Source organism: Pseudorasbora parva, chromosome 8 (genome assembly GCF_024679245.1).
Source record: "Pseudorasbora parva isolate DD20220531a chromosome 8, ASM2467924v1, whole genome shotgun sequence".
Lineage (NCBI taxonomy): Eukaryota > Metazoa > Chordata > Actinopteri > Cypriniformes > Gobionidae > Pseudorasbora > Pseudorasbora parva.
Genome location: NC_090179.1, coordinates 43,103,756 through 43,126,924, shown reverse-complemented (window position 1 = coordinate 43,126,924; position 23,169 = coordinate 43,103,756). Strand labels below are relative to the sequence as shown.

At 42.0% G+C, this 23,169-nt stretch overlaps 1 protein-coding gene and 1 long non-coding RNA gene across 11 annotated transcripts in view; one reads left to right on the top strand and one right to left on the bottom strand.

The window, feature by feature from the left end:
* The window catches only part of gria4a (glutamate receptor, ionotropic, AMPA 4a), a 189,378-nt gene that overhangs the window by 23,583 nt on the left and 142,626 nt on the right, over nt 1-23,169 (top strand). For all 7 annotated transcript variants that reach the window (XR_010906810.1, XM_067451357.1, XM_067451356.1 and 4 more), the window contains one exon: nt 15,121-15,360. Coding sequence is in view for 6 of the 7 variants with exons in the window: in XM_067451357.1 (XP_067307458.1) it covers nt 15,121-15,360 (240 nt within the window). In the remaining variant the exon portion in view is untranslated. The remainder of the gene's footprint in view (nt 1-15,120; nt 15,361-23,169) is intronic.
* LOC137084855 (uncharacterized) overlaps nt 15,202-23,169 on the bottom strand; it is a 31,297-nt gene continuing 23,329 nt past the window's right edge. For 2 of the 4 annotated variants that reach the window (XR_010906811.1, XR_010906814.1), the window contains one exon: nt 18,102-19,025. This is a non-coding gene — a long non-coding RNA (uncharacterized lncRNA). Of the gene's footprint in view, nt 15,342-18,101; nt 19,026-23,169 lie in introns of those variants that run through there. The other 2 variants (XR_010906812.1, XR_010906813.1) reach the window with 2 other exon arrangements.

Genomic DNA, 23,169 nt, shown 5'->3' with positions numbered 1-23,169 from the left:
CAATCGTTAGCCTATTTTTACAAAAACAGCTTCTACGGGGCGATAGTGTAAGATACAAGGTAATGGAGCCTTTTATGCATTGTCGTGTTTCTTTAGAAATAAACAATAGACAAATGGAGTCTTTAAACGCTTCAGATGTAAAGTTATTCACTGTCAAAGTGACTCAAAAATGAATGGGAGTCAATGGGATGCTAACAGCAGGTGATGGCTTGGTTAGCAATGGCCGCCCCTATGGGTGGAACGCTTTCCGAGTGCTAGATTACCCCCTTGGTTATATATTATTGGACCCAAGCCTGCAGTCTCCCTCTCATTTACTGAAGCTTTCGCGCCTCGATCGCCCCCCGGTGACCGGTCCCAGTATAGCCGCCCCTCTGTGTTTTCTAATGGACGCGAGGCAAACTAAACAATAAAATTACACTTCAAATATTTTTTCCCCAAAGTTAGTTTATGTCATTGAAGGCAGTTATCATCACGATGATTTCATTTCAGGTGTTCGTTTTAAAAAAAAGTTTAGTTTGAGTTAGTTATTTTATGCTTTAAAAAGGGGGTGTGTGACGTCATGATTGACAGCTGAGACTGACGGCTTCTCTGAGTGAAGTTGTCACTGAGGCACTAACAGACTTTTTTCAGGATTTTTGGGAGCAGATTGGAGCTTTAGCTTTAATTTCTACATTTCCATAACTGTTTATTTCACTCCAACATAATTAATTGTTCTGCATCTGTGAGAGTGTGGGCGGGTTTTTGATATCGCGACTGTACTTCCTGCTCTACTTTCTGCGCTCTACTGCGCAACTCCGGTCCCGAAATCTCTACTGCGCAGACTCGGTCCCAAGATGTCAGCGCCGTGTAGGCTGCCTGAAAGCTTCAACTCGGGCAAGCGGAAACGGTTGATGTCGAGTCGTCCATATTTTTTTACGGTCTATGTATTGGACCTATTCAAACCGGATAATGGACCGTTCAACCACCGAAGCATGCAGTGTCTGTGATATAGAAGTCAGTGTGCATCAATGATCATTATTCTCACTAAAAATATTTAGTGAATATTGTCATAACATAAGACCTGCAGTTTAGTTTAAAGAGGAATTATTGGAATTAGCCTGTATTTAATCCTTGCTGTCATTAAAACAGCGTGAGTAGCACCTCCACATGTTTATCTAAATTCATATCATTTTTGTTTAAATTCTGAGTAATGACTTTATGTAATTTCAGTTCATATCGCCATTGATGAAACTAGAACATTAATGTAAATGTGTTTATCTTCATTACTTTTCTCACTCTAGCAAAAGAGTTTGTACGCATGGGTCAGAGTTTGCGTGCAGGTGTGCAGGGTCGTACCCACCATTGAGGTCCCCGAGGTCCGGACCTCGGTAATTCTCCGAGGTGTACATAATAGAAGTTATAAAATAATAGCCTATTAAGGCGGCGTGTACAAACAGGTGTTCTCGCCTCGCCCGGCGTGTGTTTTCAATTGTTTCCAATGGATGCGCCGAACTTTTCAATAGCGCCAACAGCTGGCAGGTTTTGTCCATTTTTACGCGTTGAGCGCCCACAGTTCAACTTTGGGTGAACATCAATGTCCAATCACAGTGGAGGAGAGGCGGGACAAATGCCACAACCACCAACCGGCGCTTCGAACAACGACTGATGTTTGACATCATGACACCGCGAGAGCGCTTAATAATCAGGGATGCAAACTAATAACGATACAGACGAAAATGAAAAGACTGCTTCAAACAAAGCTCAGCTTTGAAAAGAGAAAAGATACAGGGCAAGAGAAGGAGACTGGGGAAAAAAGAAAGAGAGAAGATGATGGCGATGAGACAGAAAGAGCAGGTAGCCCACTGTGCTCAGAATAGCAAAGCCTACAATATATTCCTAATTGCTACACATAATGTGATTCTTGTCTGTGAAATCCAGGCTAAAGTCTCATCATCTAATATTGAGATTAGGAGCGTTTTGATTTCACTCATTGGTTATATTTTCACATTGATTTCTATCTTTGACATGATCTTACTCATTCAACATTAAATATATCAAGGTTATATGTTCAAGTAATGTTCTTTACATAATGTAAATCACAAAAATTAACTTTAGCTAGGTTTTCAAAGACGGAGTCACACATATCTCGTCTTTGGCTCAATTTAACAACAAAACTGATTTTCTGATTTTCTAATTTGGAGTCTAATTTCTTTGCAACATTTAACCAGATTCTCATTTATAAAAATCTGTCTTCTTAAAATAATTTATACTGCACACTGACATGGTTATAAAGCTACAGTTAGCTGATTCTTTGATTTTCTTATGTCTTAAAATGCATATGTAAAGGAGGGAAATTTTTTTTTTTTCAAACCCTCCAAAATTCATATTTGGACCTTGAAATTGCGCACATTTTCCCGTCAAGTTTGTTTTTATAAATCTAAACTTATGCGTCAGAAGTAGCGTACGCCTCTTTCAGGGCCTGTTTTGTGCGTACGCGACGGTAATAAATGAGACCCCAGATGTTTTCTGCATCATATCAGACGACAGCTATATGTTTCAAAGTCTAAAATGAACGTATTCCAGCCGGGATAGTGTGTTTACTGATCTCATTCAGTTTACCAACATTAATTATTCATTAATCATTACCAACATTAATTATTCAGAGTACCTGAAGAAAACAGAGAGGAATTAGCGAGTGAATCTCATGAAAACAGGTCACATTTGACCGTAAAATCAAAAGAAATAGATTTTGCAAGACTATTTTAAGGCCCTTTAAGATTTTTTTGGCAGTATTTTTTTTTTTTTTCCATGATAATTAAGGAAATTAAATTAAATTCTCATGCTGGAATGCATCCAGACATTTAATCTGAGGTTTGTGTAATTCTGAATACTGTATAGACAAACTGTCTGGGTGTTATTTTGAGGCGATATGTGCTTAATTAAGTCATGAAGATATCGTGAGAAATCTTATCAAGATTAGATTTCGTTATCCAGATTATAATAGAAGTGATGTACAAATAAACATGTTTAACTGTCATTGGTTTGACTGGGAACTCTAAACACAAGCACAGATGCACCCGCCTGCAGCGATCCAGGTACAAAGCTTGAACTTGTGTTTGGTGTGTCTGAACCATCTGTGTGTGTAGCTGTGTGTGTCTATGAGACAAAAAGTGAGAGTGTGCGTGTGTATATACTTGGTTACCTTGGCAACACATAATGGCTGATTTGCTGCGGCAGAAATAGTTTGATGATTCATTCTGTTGAGGACCAACCAGAAGAGAGCTTTCTCTGTGACACACACACACACACAGGCGCACACACACACACGCACACACACACGTCTGATTAAGTACATGGTCAGGAAGTCAGTTTTAAACTTTTTGAGGGTAACAGAAAACAATCTGTTTGTATCCAAATCCTGGTTTAACTGCATTATCAGCACCTGTACTGACACTTGAAATATTAACTTGTGCTTTCTTTATGCATTCGGTTCTCTCTCTCTCTCTCTCTCTCTCTCTCTCTCTCTCTCTCTCTCTCTCTCTCTCTCTCTCTCTCTCTATATATATATATATATATATATAAGCTTTTTACTGCCATGGAGACAAAGACAGATGCGCGCACACACACACACACACACACACACACACACACACACACACACACACACACACACACACACACACACACACACACACACACACACACACACACACACACACACACACAAACGCATGTGTGTGTGTCCATCTGTCTCTCTCTCCATGGCAGTAAAAAGCTTATTCCATTAATGAAAACAACTTTATTGGCACTCATGGTAACCCCTGTTGCCAGGGTCCAGCCTTGACTGACAGCTGCGTTGTCATGGCAATGAAAACAGCAAGTCACTTTGCTAAAAGTGGGCTGATCATTACTTCTTACTGAGCAGGAAGTGTGTGTGTGAGTGCCAATGCATTTAACAACAGACCAGACGTTAACAGTGGGAGTATTTCCAGGTCTAAAACAAGATCATTTGTTCATCAGATCAAGTTCATTTGGAATGTTCATTTGGAATGTTCATTTGGAATGTCACACTATTTGTTCTAGTTAATAATAATAATAATAATAATAATAATTCATTACATTTATATAGCGCTTTTCTAGACACCCAAAGCGCTTTACATGTAGAAGGGGGAATCTCCTCAGCCACCACCAATGTGCAGCATCCGCCTGATGATGCGACGGCAGCCATATTGAGCCAGAACGCTCACCACACACCAGCTGATTGGTGGAGAGGAGACAGAGTGATGAAGCCAATCAGGATATGGGGATGATTAGGAGGCCATGATGGACAGAGGCCAATGGGCAAATTTGGCCAGGATGCCGGGGTTACACCCCTACTCTTTATCGAAGGACATCCTGGGATTTTTAACGACCACAGAGAGTCGGGACCTCGGTTTAACGTCTCATCCGAAGGACGGTGCTCATTGACAGTATAGTGTCCCCATCACTATACTGGGGCGTTAGGACCCACACAGACCACAGGGTGAGCGCCCCCTGCTGGCCTCACTAACACCTCTACCAGCAGCTACCTGGTTTTCCCAGTTGGTCTCCCATCCAGGTACTGACCAGGCTCAGCCCTGCTTAGCTTAAGCGGGAAACCAGTCTTGGGCTACAGGGGGAGATGGCTGCTAGTTTTGCATTAATGCTGTACACAAATGTCTCTGTATACAAATTACATTTACAGACATATCGATACCATATCCCACAATGCAATGCACTCAACTTTGACCCTTACATTACAGTTCATCCAGTGTGATTGTGCTATTAAGATTTTGGTTGCACTTTTACAATAAGCTCCCATTAGTTAATGCATGAAAGAGGTCCAATAATGCCCCTTTTTACAAGATGTAAAATAAGTCCCTGATGTCCCCTAAGTGTGCATGTGAGGTTTTATCTCAAAATACCCCACAGATCATTTTTATAGCATGTTAGAATTGGCACTTTTTGAGAGTGAGCAAAAATGTGCCGTTTATGTGTGTGTCTCTTTAAATGCAAATGAGGCCACCTTTTAAAAAGAGGGTGGAGCTTCAAGAGCTTGTGTTAGCAGCTCTGATAGCCTCACACAGACACACACTGAAAATATCAGAATCTGTTCAGCCTTTTATATTCGAACCGAAGTCGGACAATGACGGAGAGAAGGAGTGACGACATGTAGAATGAGATTTAGTTTAATTACGGTTATAACTTATGTTGTCATCTTGAATTATGACATGCATTTGTATTTGTACTGTATCACAAGAAATGTGAAAAGACGAATGAGAGTTTGAGCGACTCCTAAATGTGCTCGACTACAACAACTCTTCCTCTTCTCAACATGGCCGTTGTTGTGTGTTCTCGGGGGCGGGGTTTATGCAAATGTTAGGGTTAGTGATGTCACTAACCCGTGAAGAAGCTCATTGCAGTTCCTACCAGCCGTTAGTTGTAGTCCTTAAAAAGTGATTTCTGTCAAATAAAATATCTTTCTTTGCTTTGAACTTTGAGCGTCATAACTTTACAGATGTTTTTTATGCTCAAACAGAAACATAACACACTCATTAAAGTTAAAAAAAGTCAACTCTTTAACTACCAGAATAATACATTTGCTACAGTATTTATTCAGCTTTGTTAATGTTAGTTACACACTTTTTTTCCCCTCTGGACATCATGTAGCAACTGATACGATGCCTGAGAATTGTTTATTGTACTGAACAAAATAAAAAAATAACAAGTATTATTATTTAGCATATTTTTATTTTTATTTTTTGCAGTTAACTAATACCAGTGTTGGGTAAGTTACTTTAAAAAAGTGATTAATTACTAGTTACTAATTACATCTTCAACAGTGTAATTAGATTACTGTACAAATTACTCTCACCAAAAAGTATTTAATTACTTCTACTTCTAAATCCTATATCAACCTCGAGTTAAGCAATTCAAGGATAGACATGAAACGGCTCTTTTAATTCATTCAAATACATAATATAAAACTATATAAATTACTCTTATTCACTGACCAAAGTATTCAAAATGTGAGAAGGATACATAAAAACACGTATTTTAAAATTAGACTTTAAATGTTGATGTTAATTCCTCTATTGAATTATGTATAATCATATTTAGTATTTAGTTTAATTACATCAGAAGTAACTGTAATTAAATTACAGAAAAAATAAGAGTAATCCCTTACTTTACTTTTTCAAGGGAAAAGTAATTAAATTACAGTAACTAATTACACCCAACACTGACCAATACCAAGTAATATAAATTTCATGCATCACCAACTAGAGTTATGGAAAGTGTTTCTCCTTGTGCTTATAAGTTGATGAGCCCATTTATTTTTCTGTTTATAATGCACAATTATGATCACTTAATTTAATTATGGGTAATACAAATACAACTGTTATACAGTATCAGTTTTTCCAATGAGACAAATGCTAAATAAATAAAAGAGTAATGTAATAAACCATATAAGTGTGTCTGATAAAGAGCTAAATAAAGAGGCTAATCAACTTTTTAAAGGGAGGAGAAAAATAATTGTATACATATCTTGATGGCTTGAAATTGGCACAAATGTATCTGTCACTTGGTATTGGTTTGTCGAATTAGTCAAAAACTGTAATATTGCTCAACTTTTTTTTAGTTTTGTACAATAAATAATTGTGGTATGGTACCAGTCGTCACGGGATGTCCAGTTTAAATCAGTCCACACACAGCCAGAAGGTCAGCGGTGCTCTTCTCTTTCACACAGTCGCTCTGTGGGATGATGTGCATTTGGGTAAATGGTAATTCTGTGTGTGTGTGACCTGTAGTCACAGTGGCTACTCCATCCTCTCTCTCTCTCTCTCTCTCTCTCTCTCTCTCTCTCTCTCTCTCTCTCTCTCTCTCTCTCTCTCTCTCTCTCTCTCTCTCTCTCTCTCTCTCTCTCTCTCTCTCTCTCTCTCTCTCTCTCTCTCTCTCTCTCTCTCTCTCTCTCTCTCTCTCTCTCTCTCTCTCTCTCTCTCTCTCTCTCTCTCTCTCTCTCTCTCTGTGATTAATAGCTGTGTTTGCATTATAGTCCCATTGTGATTTTATTAAAGTTAACTGTGTTTAGAGTGCAGGACAGAACCCATCAGACCAAAGACACACACACACACACACACACACACACACACACACACACACACACACACACACACACACACACACACACACACACACACACACACACACACACACACAGAAGAGAGAGAGAGAGAGAGAGAGAGAGAGAGAGAGAGAGAGAGAGAGGAGAGAGATGAGAGAGAGAGAGAGAGAGAGAGAGAGAGAGAGAGAGAGAGAGAGAGAGAGAGAGAGAGAGAGAGAGATCGATCACTGCTTATTAATCAATAGGTAAAAAAAATCACTCTTACCTTGCAGAGTTGGTTTTGATTATTCCATGCTGTGTATTCAGGAGCCGAAAAATTAAAAACATATAAAATAAATACATAAAATACCTTAATTCAAATTTCAACAGCTTTGTCAGAGTTAGCTGCAAAGTTTCGGCGCTCAAAGTTCAAAGCAAAGGGAGATCCAGTACAAACACAAATGCAAAATCACGTCATAAAAGCAAGATGACAACATTCACTCACCGTAAGGATTATTAGGAACACCTGTTCAATTTCTCATTAATGCAGTTATCTAATCAACCAATCACAGGGCAGCTGCTTCAATGCATTTAGGAGTGTGGTCCTGGTCAAGACAATCTCCTGAACTCCAAACTGAATGTCAGAATGGGAAAGAAAGGTGATTTAAGCAGTTTTGAGCGTGGCATGGTTGTTGGTGCCAGACGGGCCGCTCTGAGTATTTCACAATCTGCTCAGTTACTGGGATTTTCACACACAACCATTTCTAGGGTTTACAAAAAATGGTGTGAAAAGGGAAAACATCCGGTATGCGGCAGTCCTGTGGGAGGAAATGCCTTGCTGATGCTCGAGGTCAGAGGAGAATGGGCCGACTGATTCAAGCTGATAGAAGAGCAACTTTGACTGAAATAAAATGGAGCAAAGCATTTGCAAAGCCACTACAGCTTGAACGACTTTCAAATCGACATTTATGTGATAAAAAACGAGTCGACGTCGACTAGTCGCTGATAACGTCATTAATGAACAAATAAGCCTGAACCTTGAGCTGAGACGCGAACACGGGGTTTCTTGTGCACAGGACAGCTATGGCAGATGACACGGCACTGCCTAATAGGTTATTGGTCATTCATAACAGCTTTTGTATCAGTTCTTTTGTCTTATGGTCGTTATATATATATATCACAGATTTCTGATGAATTCATTAGTGAGTGATTGTGTGTGAATTAATTCTACCTGGCAGCGTCTCTCTACTGTATACAAAAAAAATACACCAATCAGAGTCAAAAAACCCAACACACTCCAAATTAGCTTTTTTTCCCCCAGCCCACTCCCATGAAGCACAGCGAATGACATAATCAAGATGATCTCCCTACGCTCTCAAAATACTGAAATGTATATGTATACACTAAAAAAGGTGCTATATAACACTAAAAGTGTTTCTTGGCTCGAATCATAGAGGAACCACTTTTGGTGTTATATAGCACCATATCTGCTGCTCTACAGCACCTTTGTCAAATGGTGCTATGTAGAATCCATAAGAGGTGTCATATCACATTTTATTTCATTAAAAATGGGGCTAAACAGGTCCAACAGTGGTTCTTTGAAGAATCTTTAAAGGGGCTTCTGTATACGGTAGCGGTGCTATATAGCCCCAGTGAAGAACCGCTGAAGAACCACTGAAGCACAAAGATTTGGAGCTATACAGCACATACAGTGGTTCCCCTATGATTACGAGCCAAAGAGACACTTTTAGTACTATAAAGCACCAGTGTATTTTGCAAACAACTTAAAATATATTGTTTCACACACATTTGTAAATGAGTAGTTTTATATTTCATTTTTTTTAATTTGATAACGCTGTTCGCAATGCATCATGGGATTGTAGTTCTTTCCCTCACTAAAGCCGTTAAGTTCACAGTCTTGTACCTTTGTCTTTTTGTCCAATTTTCAAAAACTTTGTAGCGTTTGTGGCGTTGTGATTTAACTCATAGCTGATTGGCTTGGTTAATGGCATAAAACGCTAGCCTGGATGCCAGCCGAACTCAGCCCCGCCCACAATTTCTTTAGGTCGGCAGTTCGGTTTGGCCCTCGCTCCATAGAGGAGTAATTATCCCTGAACAGAAACGGTTCAGACCAATGAGATCATCAGGGCGGGCTTTAGCCGATGACGGACAGATGATCAACAGTACCGTAATCATCACGTCATCAAAGGGGCTTGGGTTATATTTGATCAAATCCTAAACGGAGAGCTTGTTTGTATCTGCATCACCTTCACTATTTCTCTCAGAAATGATGATCATGTTGAGTAAGTACTCTGTGTATCATTAAATTATTTTATTTTTTTACACCGGCTAAGATCGTTTATTCCAGCGCGCGTGCAGACAGGGTTGCCAAGTTTTTACAACAAAACCCGCCAACTACTAGCCCTAAACAATAGCTTCTCGGTGGGTTCTCCGGGGGAAAAATGGCATTTGGGGGGTAAAATGTGTGTTATTTTGGCAAGGTTGCTGCTAAAATTCCCACTCATGGGTCTATATATCACATAATATTCACTTCAACCCGCGAACATAGAAAACAACCCGCGGAAAAAAACGCGGACTTGGCAACACAGTGCAGTTGAGCTCTGTTGACATTTGACAATGCGTCGCTTCGTTGCTCTGATTGGTTGTCGGTCTGTCCAATTAAAGTCTTTCCTGGTTGGGTTGAAACGCCCCATAATCACAGCCCAATGGAGCAGCAGACTCATATTCCGACTAGAATTGAGTATGACCACGTCAGGCTAATATAATGCTTTAACAAGTATTATTAAAATAGTCAAGTATTGACTATTTTAAAATCCCTATGGAAAAAATGTATAAAGAAAAAAAAAAAACGTTCGGAACCAGCGCCGCTGAAAAAGGGGGCGGGCACTAATGCACTCTATTTATGATAGCTCCGCCCATAATGGAATTTCATTGGTCCACAGATAACATCACATTCTCATTGGCTGTGAATTCAGTTACTTGGCACAGTACTTCACCTTCAGTGAGAGCAGAAAATGACACTAAAACGTGCATATCTAGTTAGGACACGGTGTCAGGATAAGGATGGGGAAAGAGTTTGACATCTCTGAATGAGTATAAAATATAGAGTGCGCACAGATGAACTCAATTATTTCTATGGCTAAAGGTGATTCAATACATTCATCACAATGTAAAAGATTGATAAAGTAAGTGTGTGAGCGTGGGCTGACAAAAGGTCAGGTCGACGGGTGTATTAAATTTAGAAGGTTTAGCAGAGTGACATCAGTGTTAGACTGCGTTTTCATCACACCCCTGAAGGTTGCTAGAAAAGCACTCGCTCACACACACACACACACACATACATACACACACACACACACACACACACACACACACACTTAAAAACAAGAGGCTCAGACACCTCAAGGCTGTGTTAAAAAAGATCCGCTCTTCTCTTTCCTCACAGGACAAGCGGTAGTCACAGAACAGCACTGTAAAAGCGGCCTCTTTTAACACAGCCAGAGCCAGACACAGAGAGAGAGAGACGTCTCTGATGCCACTGAAGTCGACATGAAACGCTTTTCACAACCCTGATGAAATACTGAAAGAAATGGGATATCCAATGCAGGACAAAAGCTGATTCTATCCATCGGGATTGTGACTGGATTGTGAAAAGTGAGCGTTATTCGCAGAATCGAGTCGGGAAAGTAAGAAGGCAGAAAAGTGAAGTTGTTTGATCAGTTGATAACCAGGGCTTGACATTAACACCCGGCAAACGCGTGTGTGTTTCAGCAGTGGTGTGTAACACAGTCACTTCGGCCGGTTAAATTCTATATATACACTTTATACATTTTTCAATTTTAGTCTTTTAAAAAGGCATATGAAAAAAACTAAGTGCAATGTTATGTTGTAAAAAATGTTGATTTTTCCATACGTATCGATACTGAAATGTCCGAAAAGCTTCCAACACTCGTTTCCCACAGAATATACACACGATACCAGCTCCTCTCTCTCTCACACTCACACACACGTTTGTTTTTGTGTCATGTGGGGACATTCCATAGGTGTAATGGTTTTTATACTGTAAAATCTGTATTTTCTATCCCCTTACACTGCCCCCACCCCTATCCATCACACACACACACACACACACACACACACACACACACACACACACACACACACGCACTCTCTCTCTCTCTCTCTCTCTCTCTCTCTCTCTCAGCGAGAGACACACCAACCCGCCTCCACTCACTCACTCACTCACTCACTCACACACACACACACACACTCACTCACTCACTCACTCACTCACTCACTCACTCACTCACTCACTCACTCACACACTCACTCACACACTCACTCGCTCACACACTCACACACTCACTCGCTCACACACTCACACACTCACTCGCTCACTCACTCACACACACTCACTCACTCACTCACTCACTCACTCACTCACTCACACACTCACTCACTCACACACTCACTCACTCACTCACTCACACACTCACTCACTCACTCACTCACTCACACACTCACTCACTCACTCACTCACTCACTCACTCACTCACTCACTCACTCACTCACTCACACACTCACTCACTCACTCACTCACTCACTCACTCACTCACTCACTCACTCACTCACTCACTCACTCACTCACTCACTCACTCACTCACTCACTCACTCACTCACTCACTCACTCACACACTCACTCACTCACACACTCACTCACTCACTCACTCACTCACTCACTCACTCACTCACTCACTCACTCACTCACTCACTCACTCACTCACTCACTCACTCACTCGTTTCATTTGCTCCGGATGAATATTGGGGCTGTTACAGGGCTTGTATTTCGGCGTGCGATTGCACATAATTGTACTCATTCCCGCAGATTTTGTGCTTAAACACCCAAAGTGCGGCACATAAAGCACACTCAGTGCTAAATTGAGTGTTTTTTGATGCTTATTGCGCACACAGAATAATGTCCGAATGCCAGTCTTGGAAGTAATGGATCCGTGCGTCAGCTCTTAAAGTGACGGCAGCCTAATAAACCTGCTCACCAATTATGAGATGATATTAAAAATATCTGAGAGCTGCAAAAGTTATCTCATAACGTCGTGTTTAGTTGACATTTGGGCAAGTGCAAAAATTTATAATTTAATCTAAAATAGCTAGTACACTTCACAAATAATTACACATAGATGGCAAGGAACACTTTGAAGTAAAGGTGTAATTTTAGCGGCATCTAGTGGTGAGGTGAATTGCATCACCCAACGCTCACCCCTCCCTTTCAAAGCACATAGAGAAGCTACGGTGGCCGACATAGGACAAAGATGTCGTCGTCTGAGACAGCAGGAAGTAGCTAGCGCTCTGTAGAGCAGTTTGTCCATTTAGGGCCACTGTGGAAACATGGCAGCGCAAAATGGCGATTTCACTGTAAGTGCATGAAGATAGAAATGGCTCATTCTAAGATAATAAAACGGTTTATTATAAAAGGTCTTTATACACCACTGAAAACATAGTTATGTATATTATATTGCATTTTTGTCAATAGATCATCATACATACTACACACTGCACCTTTAAATGTGAAATGTACTACTAAAATCTTCGTTTTATCTGCAACATCGAAATAAATAACAGTGTAAACGAAAATGATCTTTTTTAAAAACAACTTCATACAAACTGTTTTCACTCTGATAAGGCAATGTAAGACTTTATACTCAGTTAACATTGCATCAATAAAATATACATTTTCCTTCACACCTTCCTCTATAATCCATCCATCCTGATCATCTCAGCACTTTTACAAACTGTCGCCTGTATCTCCATGGTGACCGTCGGTGCTGATGTGAGTCGAGAGTGGCATCCTGTCTAAAAATAACTGGACAGACGTTCATCCTTCTATTAATCGGTCTGTCGATGAATCAGATTGTACTTTATGATGGAGAAATTAATATTATTTTTAATCATTGCTACTGCCATCCTGTCAACAGGTTCTGTATGACAGACAGAGGGACGGACGCTTTTTTCACATAGATGTTCATCTTTTGATCAACATTTTACAAACGCACGGACAAATGCTTTAGAGAAATGAAATTGGGTTTTCAGAGAAAGACTGTTATGATAGAAACAGCTGAGTGACATATAAAAGAGGAGAGCAGGAACGTCTGTTTGATCCTGCAGAGAAACACCAGAGTGTGTCATTCATAGAAAGCCACAGAAAGGCAACGTTATAAACTTACATCAAAGAACCGACAGACAAACTGTTTGTGTGTGTGTGTGTGTGAGTGCGTCTGTGTATGTGTATGTGCGCCTGTGTGTGTTCGTGTGTGTTTGACTCCTTTGAAGATTAAACACTGACTACAGGAGTCTCTCTTTCACTCTCACTCAGAAAAACACGGGAAAATGTGTTTATTATTGAACTTAAATCTTACGAAACCTGTCACGTTTCACCTCAAAGAAAAAAAGAAAATATATTTTGTGTGAAGATAATTATTGCTATTTTAGCTTATTGTAGCACATAATATACATACACACACACACACACACACACACACACACACACACACACACACACACAGATCAGGCATAACATTATGACCACTGACAGGTGAAGTCAATAACACTGATCTCTTCATCACGGCTCCTGTTAGTGGGTGGGATATATTAGGCAGCAAGTGAACATTTTGTCCTCAAAGTTGATGTGTTAGAAGCAGGAAAAATGGGCAAGCGTAAGGATTTGAGCGAGATTGTGACGGCTAGACGACTGGGTCAGAGCATCTCCAAAACTGCAGCTCTTGTGGGCTGTTCCCGGTCTGCAGTGGTCAGTATCTATCAAAAGTGCTCCAAGGAAGGAACAGTGGAGAACCGGCCACAGGGTCATGGGCGGCCAAGGCTCAGTGATGCACGTGGGGAGCGAAGGCTGGCCCGTGTGGTCCGATCAAACAGACGAGCTACTGGAGCTCAAACTGCTCCAGAAGTTAATGCTGGTTCTGATAGAAAGCTGTCAGAATACACAGAGCAGCTCAGTTTGTTGCGTACTAGCTACCTAAGCATTGTTGCAGACCATGTTCAGCCTTTCATGGAAATGGTATTCTGGCGGCTGTGGCTCTTCCAGCAGGATAATGCTCCTGACACAAAGCACAAATGCTTCAGGAATGGTTTGAGGAGCACAACAACGAGTTTGAGGCGTTAAATCGGCCTCCAAATTCCCCAGATCTCAATCCAATCGAGCATCTGTGGGATGTGCCAAACAAACAAGTCTGATCCATGGAGGCCCCACCTCACAACTTACAGGACTTAAAGGATCTGCTGCTAACATCTTGGTGCCAGATACCACAGTACACCTTCAGGGGTCTAGTGGATTTCATGATGGGTCAGGGCTGTTTTTGCAGCACAAGACCGACACAATATTAGGTCATAATGTTATGCCTAATCGGTGTATATGTGTGTATATTAATAATAATTATACACAGTACACACACATATATTATGTCGATAGTATATCGATTTGACAGCACTAATATATATATATATATATATATATATATATATATATATATATATATATATACAAACAATGATGTTGCTGTAGTAAAACTGAAAGCTATTCAATGATTCAGAATCAATATTTAATACAACATATTTAAATCTAAGCAGTGACTTTATTAATCTGGTTTATTTCTGATCATTTTGATTTGGCTAGTATAGGTTGAGCAGGTGAGTGAATAAGTTAATTTCAAACCCTGTATATACTGTATGTGTTTTGTTTGCCTTTTCTTCCTGTTCTTTACCGTGTGGCGTGTTCTCTGTGCACTTACAGTACGTCTCTCTCTCTCTCTCTCTCTCTCTCTCTCTCTCTCTCTCTCTCTCTCTCTCTCTCTGTCTCTCTCTCTCTCTCTCTCTCTCTCTCTCTCTCTCTCTCTCTCTCTCTCTCTCTCTCTCTCTCTCTCTCTCTCTCTCTCTCTCTCTCTCTCTCTCTCTCTCTCTCTCTCTCTCGGCAGTTTGTTCGCAGTATTCCCGAGGAGTCTTCGCGATATTCGGCCTGTACGACAAGCGCTCGGTCCACACGTTGACGTCGTTCTGCAGTGCGCTGCACATCTCTCTGGTGACGCCCAGTTTCCCGGCGGAGGGCGAGACTCAGTTCGTGCTGCAGCTGCGTCCGTCCATCCGGGGCGCCCTAATGAGCCTTCTCGACCATTACGACTGGAACCGATTCGTATTCCTGTACGACACGGACAGAGGTAAGTAGGGCTTTGCGATATTAAAGAAAATGCCATACACAACACCTTGTTAAAGGAAGTGTATGTAAGACTGTGGCCAAAACTGGTACTGCAATCACTTTCAAATGACTGTAGAGCGGTGTATCCCCCTCCCCCTGACTCGAGGTTGCCAGATTGGCTGCAGGATCAGCAGGAACGTTTGTAGATCTACAGCGGAGGTAACTAGAGCAGATCTGGCAACCCGGATGCCCAAACACTACTGACTTCGTGATTGGTCGATAGCTGGTCAACATCAACATCAGTTGAGCTGCAACAGCAACTTTTAAATGACAATATCCTGGCCGGACTACTGTTGTCAGTGATATAAGTATTTGAAATTAACATGATTTCTTAATGTCTAGTGACATATCAGGGCCATTTCAGGATTAACTGTTCCTTTAAATAATGCGATATTCGATATGCGATACGATATTGCTATTAGAGTGTGAAATCTATTTAAATTATATATATTTTTTAAATATTTAAAATCTGAGAATAAGACCATTTATGTGTTTCACATACTTTCATAATACAAACTCTTTGCTTGACTTGGTTATATATAGTTATATCAACCTAAAACTGAACATCAAGAACATAAACAAAGAAACCTGAACTAGGGGTGGACGATTATTTTTATACATGTCGTTTTTCCGCCGCAGCACATTTGCGTTCATTGTGAAAGCACTCATCACACACACAGCTGATCAAAAAATAAAACCATTGTGCGAATTACAATTCATCATGATCACCCAGGTAACGACCAGGTAAACTTTTGAATGTGACCATCCATCCATCCATCCATCCATCCATCCATCCATCCATCCATCATCTTCCGCTTATCCGGGGCCGGGTCGCGGGGGCAACACTCTAAGCAGAGACGCCCAGACTTCCTTCTCTCTGGCCACTTCCTCCAGCTCCTCCGGGGGTATGCCGATGCGTTCCCAGGCCAGCCGGGAGACATACTCCCTCCAGCGTGTCCTGGGTCTTCCCCGGGGCCTCCTCCCGGTGGGATGTGCCCGGAACACCTCCCTGGGAAGGCGTCCAGGAGGCATCCGAAATAGATGCCCGAGCCACCTCAGCTGGCTCCTCTCGATGTGAAGGAGCAACGGCTCTACTCTGAGCTCCTCCCGAGTGACCGAGCTTCTCACCCTATCTCTAAGGGAGCGCCCGGCCACCCTGCGGAGAAAGCTCGTTTCAGCCGCCTGTATCCGGGATCTTGTCCTTTCGGTCATGACCCACAGCTCATGACCATAGGTGAGAGTAGGGACGTAGATTGACCGGTAAATCAAGAGCTTCGCCTTATGGCTCAGCTCCTTCTTCACCACGACAGATCGGTACATCGCCGGCATTACTGCAGATGCTGCACCGATCCGTCTGTCAATCTCCCGTTCCATCCTTCTCTCACTTGTGAACAAGACCCTTAAGATACTTAAACTCCTTCACTTGAGGCAAGAACTCTCCACCAACCTGAAGTGAGCAAGCTACCCTTTTCCGCCTGAAAACCATGGCCTCGGACTTGGAGGTGCTGATTCTCATCCCAGCCGCTTCACACTCGGCTGCAAACCGTCCCAGTGCATGCTGAGGGTCCTGGTCTGAGGTTGCCAACACGACAACATCATCTGCAAAGAGCATTGACGAAATCGCGTAGTCCCCAAACCGGACACTCTCCGGCCCTTGGCTGCATCTAGAAATTCTGTCCATAAAAATTATGAACAGAACCGGTGACAAAGGGCAGCCCTGCCGGAGACCAACATGCACCAGCAACAAATTTGACTTACTGACGGCAATGCGAACCAAGCTCCTGCTCTGGTCGTAAAGGGACCGTACAGCCCTAAGTAAGGGGCCCCGGACCCCATACTCCCAGAGCACCCTCCACAGGGTGCCACGAGGAACACAGTCGAATGCCTTCTCCGAAATCCACAAAGCACATGTGGACTGGTTGGGCAAACTCCCATGAACTCCTCCAGCACCCTGTGAAGGATATAGAGCTGGTCCAGTGTTCCACGACCGGGACAAAAACCACACTGCTCCTCCTGAATCCGAGGTTCCACTATCGGCCGAATTCTCCTCTCCAGTACCCTGGCATAGACTTTCCCAGGGAGGCTAAGAATGTGACAATTTGTGTAAATTCAGTCACTTTGTCTTGTAGAGTACATGTAAACATCTATTACGTGAAATATCTTATTCAGGACAGTACTAAATAAAAGTAACATGCAATTTTTATTTAGCTTTATTTTGTTAAAATTATTTAAAAAAAATTATAATCTGCAAGGGGTATGAATCTTATGAACTGAACTGTATCTTAGGATGCTTCTGCAGACTGTCAGAGTCAGAGAATCACCAATTGCTGCTTACATTAATGGCCTGGTACAGTTTACATTCATGTTTAAATGAAATAATTTAATTAAAATTCAAAGTAATCACTTTGGTAATATAAAATACTTTTTGGGTGTAACTGTAATTTGATTACCACCCATTTAAAATCGAACTGTAATGAAATTGTATTTCGTTACTCCCTGGATGTCACATCAGGCGCACTATTCTGATTCATCACCAATGAATTATTGACTATAAATTAGTTAAATGTTTCTTTTAGATATTTTTGGGAGCAACACTAGATTTTCCTTGTCGAAAACTTAAATCTATAAAAGTCTGACTGATAAACATATAAACAAATGATTCAAGCGACACACAAATACACAAAATGAAGTTTTTTATCGGGATTGATGGTTCCATGAAGAACTTTAACATCCATTCCACAAAAAGGTTGTTTAGAGTTTTTAAATGTTCATCAAACAAAGAAAAATGGGTTATTTTAGAATGTTCACGGAAAGGTTCTTTGAGGAACCAAAAATGGTTCTTCTGTGTGTGTTTTGAAACCTGTATTTTTAAGAGCGCACACACAATTGTATCTTGGCGTCCGTGTTGGAGTCACAGCTGCTGTCTAATTCTCTCGTCTGGCATCATGGGAGTCCTGGAGTGAGGCAAGACCTGTCTGTGTGTGTCAGGCAGCCCGCCTTTCAGAAAAGGAGAATTTCTTGATAATGTTTGCCAGGCTGCAGTTGGCTCTTATTCAGCCCATTTTAAGCCCAGCGTTCGGCCACTGAACACACGAGATCTCCTGCCTGCTGTCGGTCCGCTGGCGTGGAGGTCAGTGGAGCGTTAACTGCTCATCCCTGAGCCCAGAGCGACGCGGGCCGCAAGCCAATCATTCAGTCATCCGTGATCTCCTGCTTAAAGGCGAGAAAGAGAAGCTAATGGATCTACTTGCATCCATTTTCTTCCCTCATCTTGATTCTCTTCATCTCCTGTCTCCATTAATAAGTGCTGAGGTTTTAATTTGATCACTAGTCTGATTTGCCATTGATTCGAGGGACAATGCAGCATGTTTTTCCAGTCCATTTTGCCTGTTTTTGTTGATTCCCGGAGGTTTATCTGGCTCGGAGACACTTGCGTTGACCTCACACGTCCGTTGGCAGATCTGCATTGCGGAAATATCCCCAGACCTGTCTGCTTAAAAGGTCTCTGATCGCTCTCTTGCACACATGTGAAACGGCTAATCACAGGGGAACGTCCAGCTTGTCTGCAGATGTTAGCATCACTGGCAGCGGTGAAATGGAGTCAGTCTGGCTGTGGAAAAAAGAAAACTACTCATTTGATTAATACGAAGAAAAAAGACATTTAAAATGAAATTATACTTTATAGACTACACTCCTGAACAAAATCTTAAGACCAGGGGATGCATTGCAAGTTTTACACATTTTGCACTAGAGGATCATAACCGGGTTGTAAGTGCTGCTTCAAAACGCCAAAAGAAGAAACAGGAGCGAGAGACAAAAAATAGAGAGTAGGCAATTTATTGAAAACTGCATTTAAACTCAAACAGGCTGCTCATCAGCTGATCAAAAGTTTAAAACCATAGCCATAAAAAGCACAAAAATATGGCTTTCATATCATTGTTCTTAAAGCAGTCTTTCTGTAAAGATCTCCTGATGGAAAAAAGGCTCTCTCTCTTTGAACGTGTCATGATTGTTGAGCTGCACAAGCGAGGCCTCTCGCGAAGCGCCATCGGCATTGGTTGGATGCAGTAATGCCTGGTTCAGACTACGCGATATTACCCCAGAATTTGGTACGATCTGTTTGACGTAAGGTGTTGTAGGGATTCGTAAACAATAATGGACGCCGGGACGCAAGAATTGATTTTCATCTTGTATAGTGTGTCATAGTATACGACAACCGAATCCGCGTCTGCGATAGTTCACGACGTCATGACAGAAAGACTAGAATGTTAAAAAAATGTTGTGGTCCTTCACGACGGGTTCTGTCACGTGTGACGCTGACCAACCGGAGCACAGACAGTTTTCGTACACAGCTTTCAAACACGGCGAAACGCATGAGAGATGACGGAGCGGCTAACTTTAGGTGGAATTATAAAACGGAGGAAAGGTTTGTGGAGTTGTGGCAATAGTACTCCTGTCTGTACGATGTGTCATCGACGGACTACCACAACCAAATAAGAAAAATGCTGGCGAACGATAGCGGAAGCCCTTCAGGAACCCGGTGAGTAACATTACTGGAATGGAAGCTTTAAAGATGTTTTACAAATACGTTGTGGTGGCAAGCTTTTACTACTGGCTAATAACTAAATATTTAATATAAAACGAACAATATTTTACCTCAAGTTCTCTTTGCAGGATTGACAGCCCATAATGTCCTCTTCCAGCAAGCCAGGAACATGTTCTTTGTTGGGTTTTCTTTCTATTTTTGCGCTTTTCTTAACATAAAACAGCCAAAACACGCTGCTTCAGACATCGTTTGTTTACGCTCTTGCTTCTTAAAGTCAATGACATCGCACACGTCATGACAACAAGCGATGATTGGTCGAGTAGCAGAGTGTAGTCTGACATGTTTCTAGTCCAGGACACGACAAGATTTTAGGAGTAAAAATCATGTAATCTGACACAGTGACTATCATAACAGACAAAAATATCTTGTAGTCTGAACCAGGCATAAGACAGTCATTTTACATTTCGTTAAAAATCCTGAGAGTTATGGGACAAAAAAAGTCAAGTGGTAGACCCAAAAAGATTTCACCTGCACTGAGCCGCAGGATCCGACGGGTTGTCCGTGAAGACACAGGTCGATCCTCAACCCAAATTAAGGCCCTTACTGATGCTGACTGTAGCCCAATAACCATAAGACATCATCTGCTAGAGAAGGGCTTCAAGAACAAAAAACGTCTTCAAAGGCCACGTCTCCTCCCACGACACAAACATGGGACATTGAAAGGTGGAAGAAAGTTTTATTCCCTGATGAGAATTTTTTAACCTGGATGGTCCTGATGGCTTCCAACGTTACTGGCATGACAAGGAGATCCCACCTGAGATGTTTTCTACGCGGCACAGTGGAGGAGGCTCCATTATGATCTGGGGTGCTTTTTCCTTCAATGGGAAAATGGAGATTCAGGGTGTGCAGGGGCGTCAAACGGCGACTGGCTATGTGGATCTGTTGCAGCGGGCATCCCTCTTGACTGAGGGCCATGTCTGTGCGGTAATGACTGGGTCTTTCAACAGGACAACGCTGCAATTCACAAAGCCCGCCTGACGAAGGACTTCTTCCAGGAGAATAACGTTGCTCTTTTGGACCATCCTGTGTCCCCCTGATCTAAATCTCATTGAGAACATTTGGGGATGGACGGCAAAGTTTGCAAAAAACAGACGTCAGTTCCAGACCGTGGATGCCCTTTCGTGAAGCCATCTTCACCACATGGAGCAACGTTCGCACCAGCCTCCTGGAAACAGTCGCATCAAGCATGCCGAAACGAATGTTTGAAGTGATCAACAAGAACGGTGGGGCTACTCACTACTGAGTCCTTTTAAAAAAAAATTGTTCTGTTGTGCGTTTATTTTTGGGCTATGGTCTTAAACTTTTGATCGGCTGATGAACGGCCTGTTTGAGTTTAAATGCAGTTTTCAATAAATTGCCTACTCTCTATTTTTTGTCTCTCGCTCCTGTTTCTTCTTTTGGCATTTTGAATCAGCACTTACAACCCGGTAATGATCCACAAGTGTGAAATGTGTAAAACTTGCAATGCATCCCCTGGTCTTAAGAATTTGTTCAGGAGTGTATATTGGCAATAGTTTTGGGAAGCCTGCCTTTACATGCACATGAACTTTAATGCCACCCCATTCTTAATCCGTAGGGTTTAATATGGAGTCGGCCCAGCCTTTACAGCTCTAACAGCTTAAGCTCTTCTGGGAAGGCTTTCCTCAAGGTTTAGGAGTGTGTTTATGGGGATTTTTGCCCATTCTTCTAGAAGCTCATTTGTGAGGTCAGGCACTGATGTTGGACGAGAAGGCCTGGCTCTCAGTCTCCGCTCTAATTCATCCCAAAGCTGTTCTATCAGGTGGAGCTCAGGACTCTGTGCAGGCCAGTCAAGTTCCTCCACACCAAGCTCCTCATCCATGTCTTTATGGACCGACGCTTTGTGCACTGGAGCGCAGTCATGTAGGGACAGGAAGGGGCCGTCCCCAAACTGTTCCCACAAATTTGGGAGCATGAAATTGTCCGAAATGTCTTGGTGTGGGGAAGCGTTAAGAGTTCCTTTCACTGGAACTAAGAGGCCAAGCCCAACCCCTGAAAAACAACCCCACATCATAATCCCCCTTGCACCAAACTTTACACTTGGCACAATGCAGTCAGACAAGTCCCGTTCTCCTAGCAACCGCCAAACCCAGACTTGTCCATGGGATTGTCAGACTGAAGCGTGATTGGTCGCTCCAGAGAACACGTCTCTGCTCTAAAGTCCAGTGGCGGCTGCTTTACTCCACTGCATCCCACGCTTTGCATTGCTCTTGGTGATGTAAGGCTTGGATGAGCTGCTCGGTCATGGAAACCCATCCCATGAAGCTCTCTACACACTGATCTTGAGCTCATCTGAAGGACACAGAAGTTTGGAGGTCTGGAGCGATTGACTCTGCAGAAAGTTGGTGACTTCTGCGCACTGTGACCCTCAGCATGCGCTGACCCCGCTCTGTGATTTTACGTGGCCTATCACTTCGTGGCTGAGTTGCTGTTGTTCCCAATCGCTTCCACTTTGTTATAATCCCACTAACAGTTGAGCGTGGAATATTTAGTAGTGAGGAAATGTCAGGAATGGACTTATTGCACAGGTGGCAACCTATCACGGCCCCACGCTTGAGTTCTCTGAGCTCCCGAGAGCAACCCATTCTTTCACTAATGTGTTTAGAAGCGTCTGCAGGCCTAGTGCTTGATTTATACACTTGTGACCATGAAGGGACTGAACATCTGAATTCAGTGATTTGGAGGGGCGTCCCAATACTTTTTTACACGTGACTTTATGAATGGATCACTGAATCATTGATGATATATCCTTTGTTATAAGATTACTTTAGAAACAAAACATCCTATGCGTTGCTCTGAAACACACAGCAGTTCTGCTCTGTATCTTTAAATGACTTAAAGCTAAAAACATGGTAAAACTATACCAAGTCTAGAACTAGTTTTTCCCTACGAGTTCTCATAATATTAAGCAAACTTGTTCAGTTGCACTGAATTACCAAATCAAGAAAATATAGACTCTGTCCTAAATCCCAAAAATACATATTTCTTCATCGTTGGTAATTCAGAAGTGCATCGGTTTTGAATAACTCTTAGAAGTGTGCTATTTTCCTAGGTCACTACGGATCACTAAAGCCACGTGTAGGCTAGTGGATTTTCTTTAATACACAATAATCTGCGTTATTTACTTGCCCGTGCCATTAGAGCAGT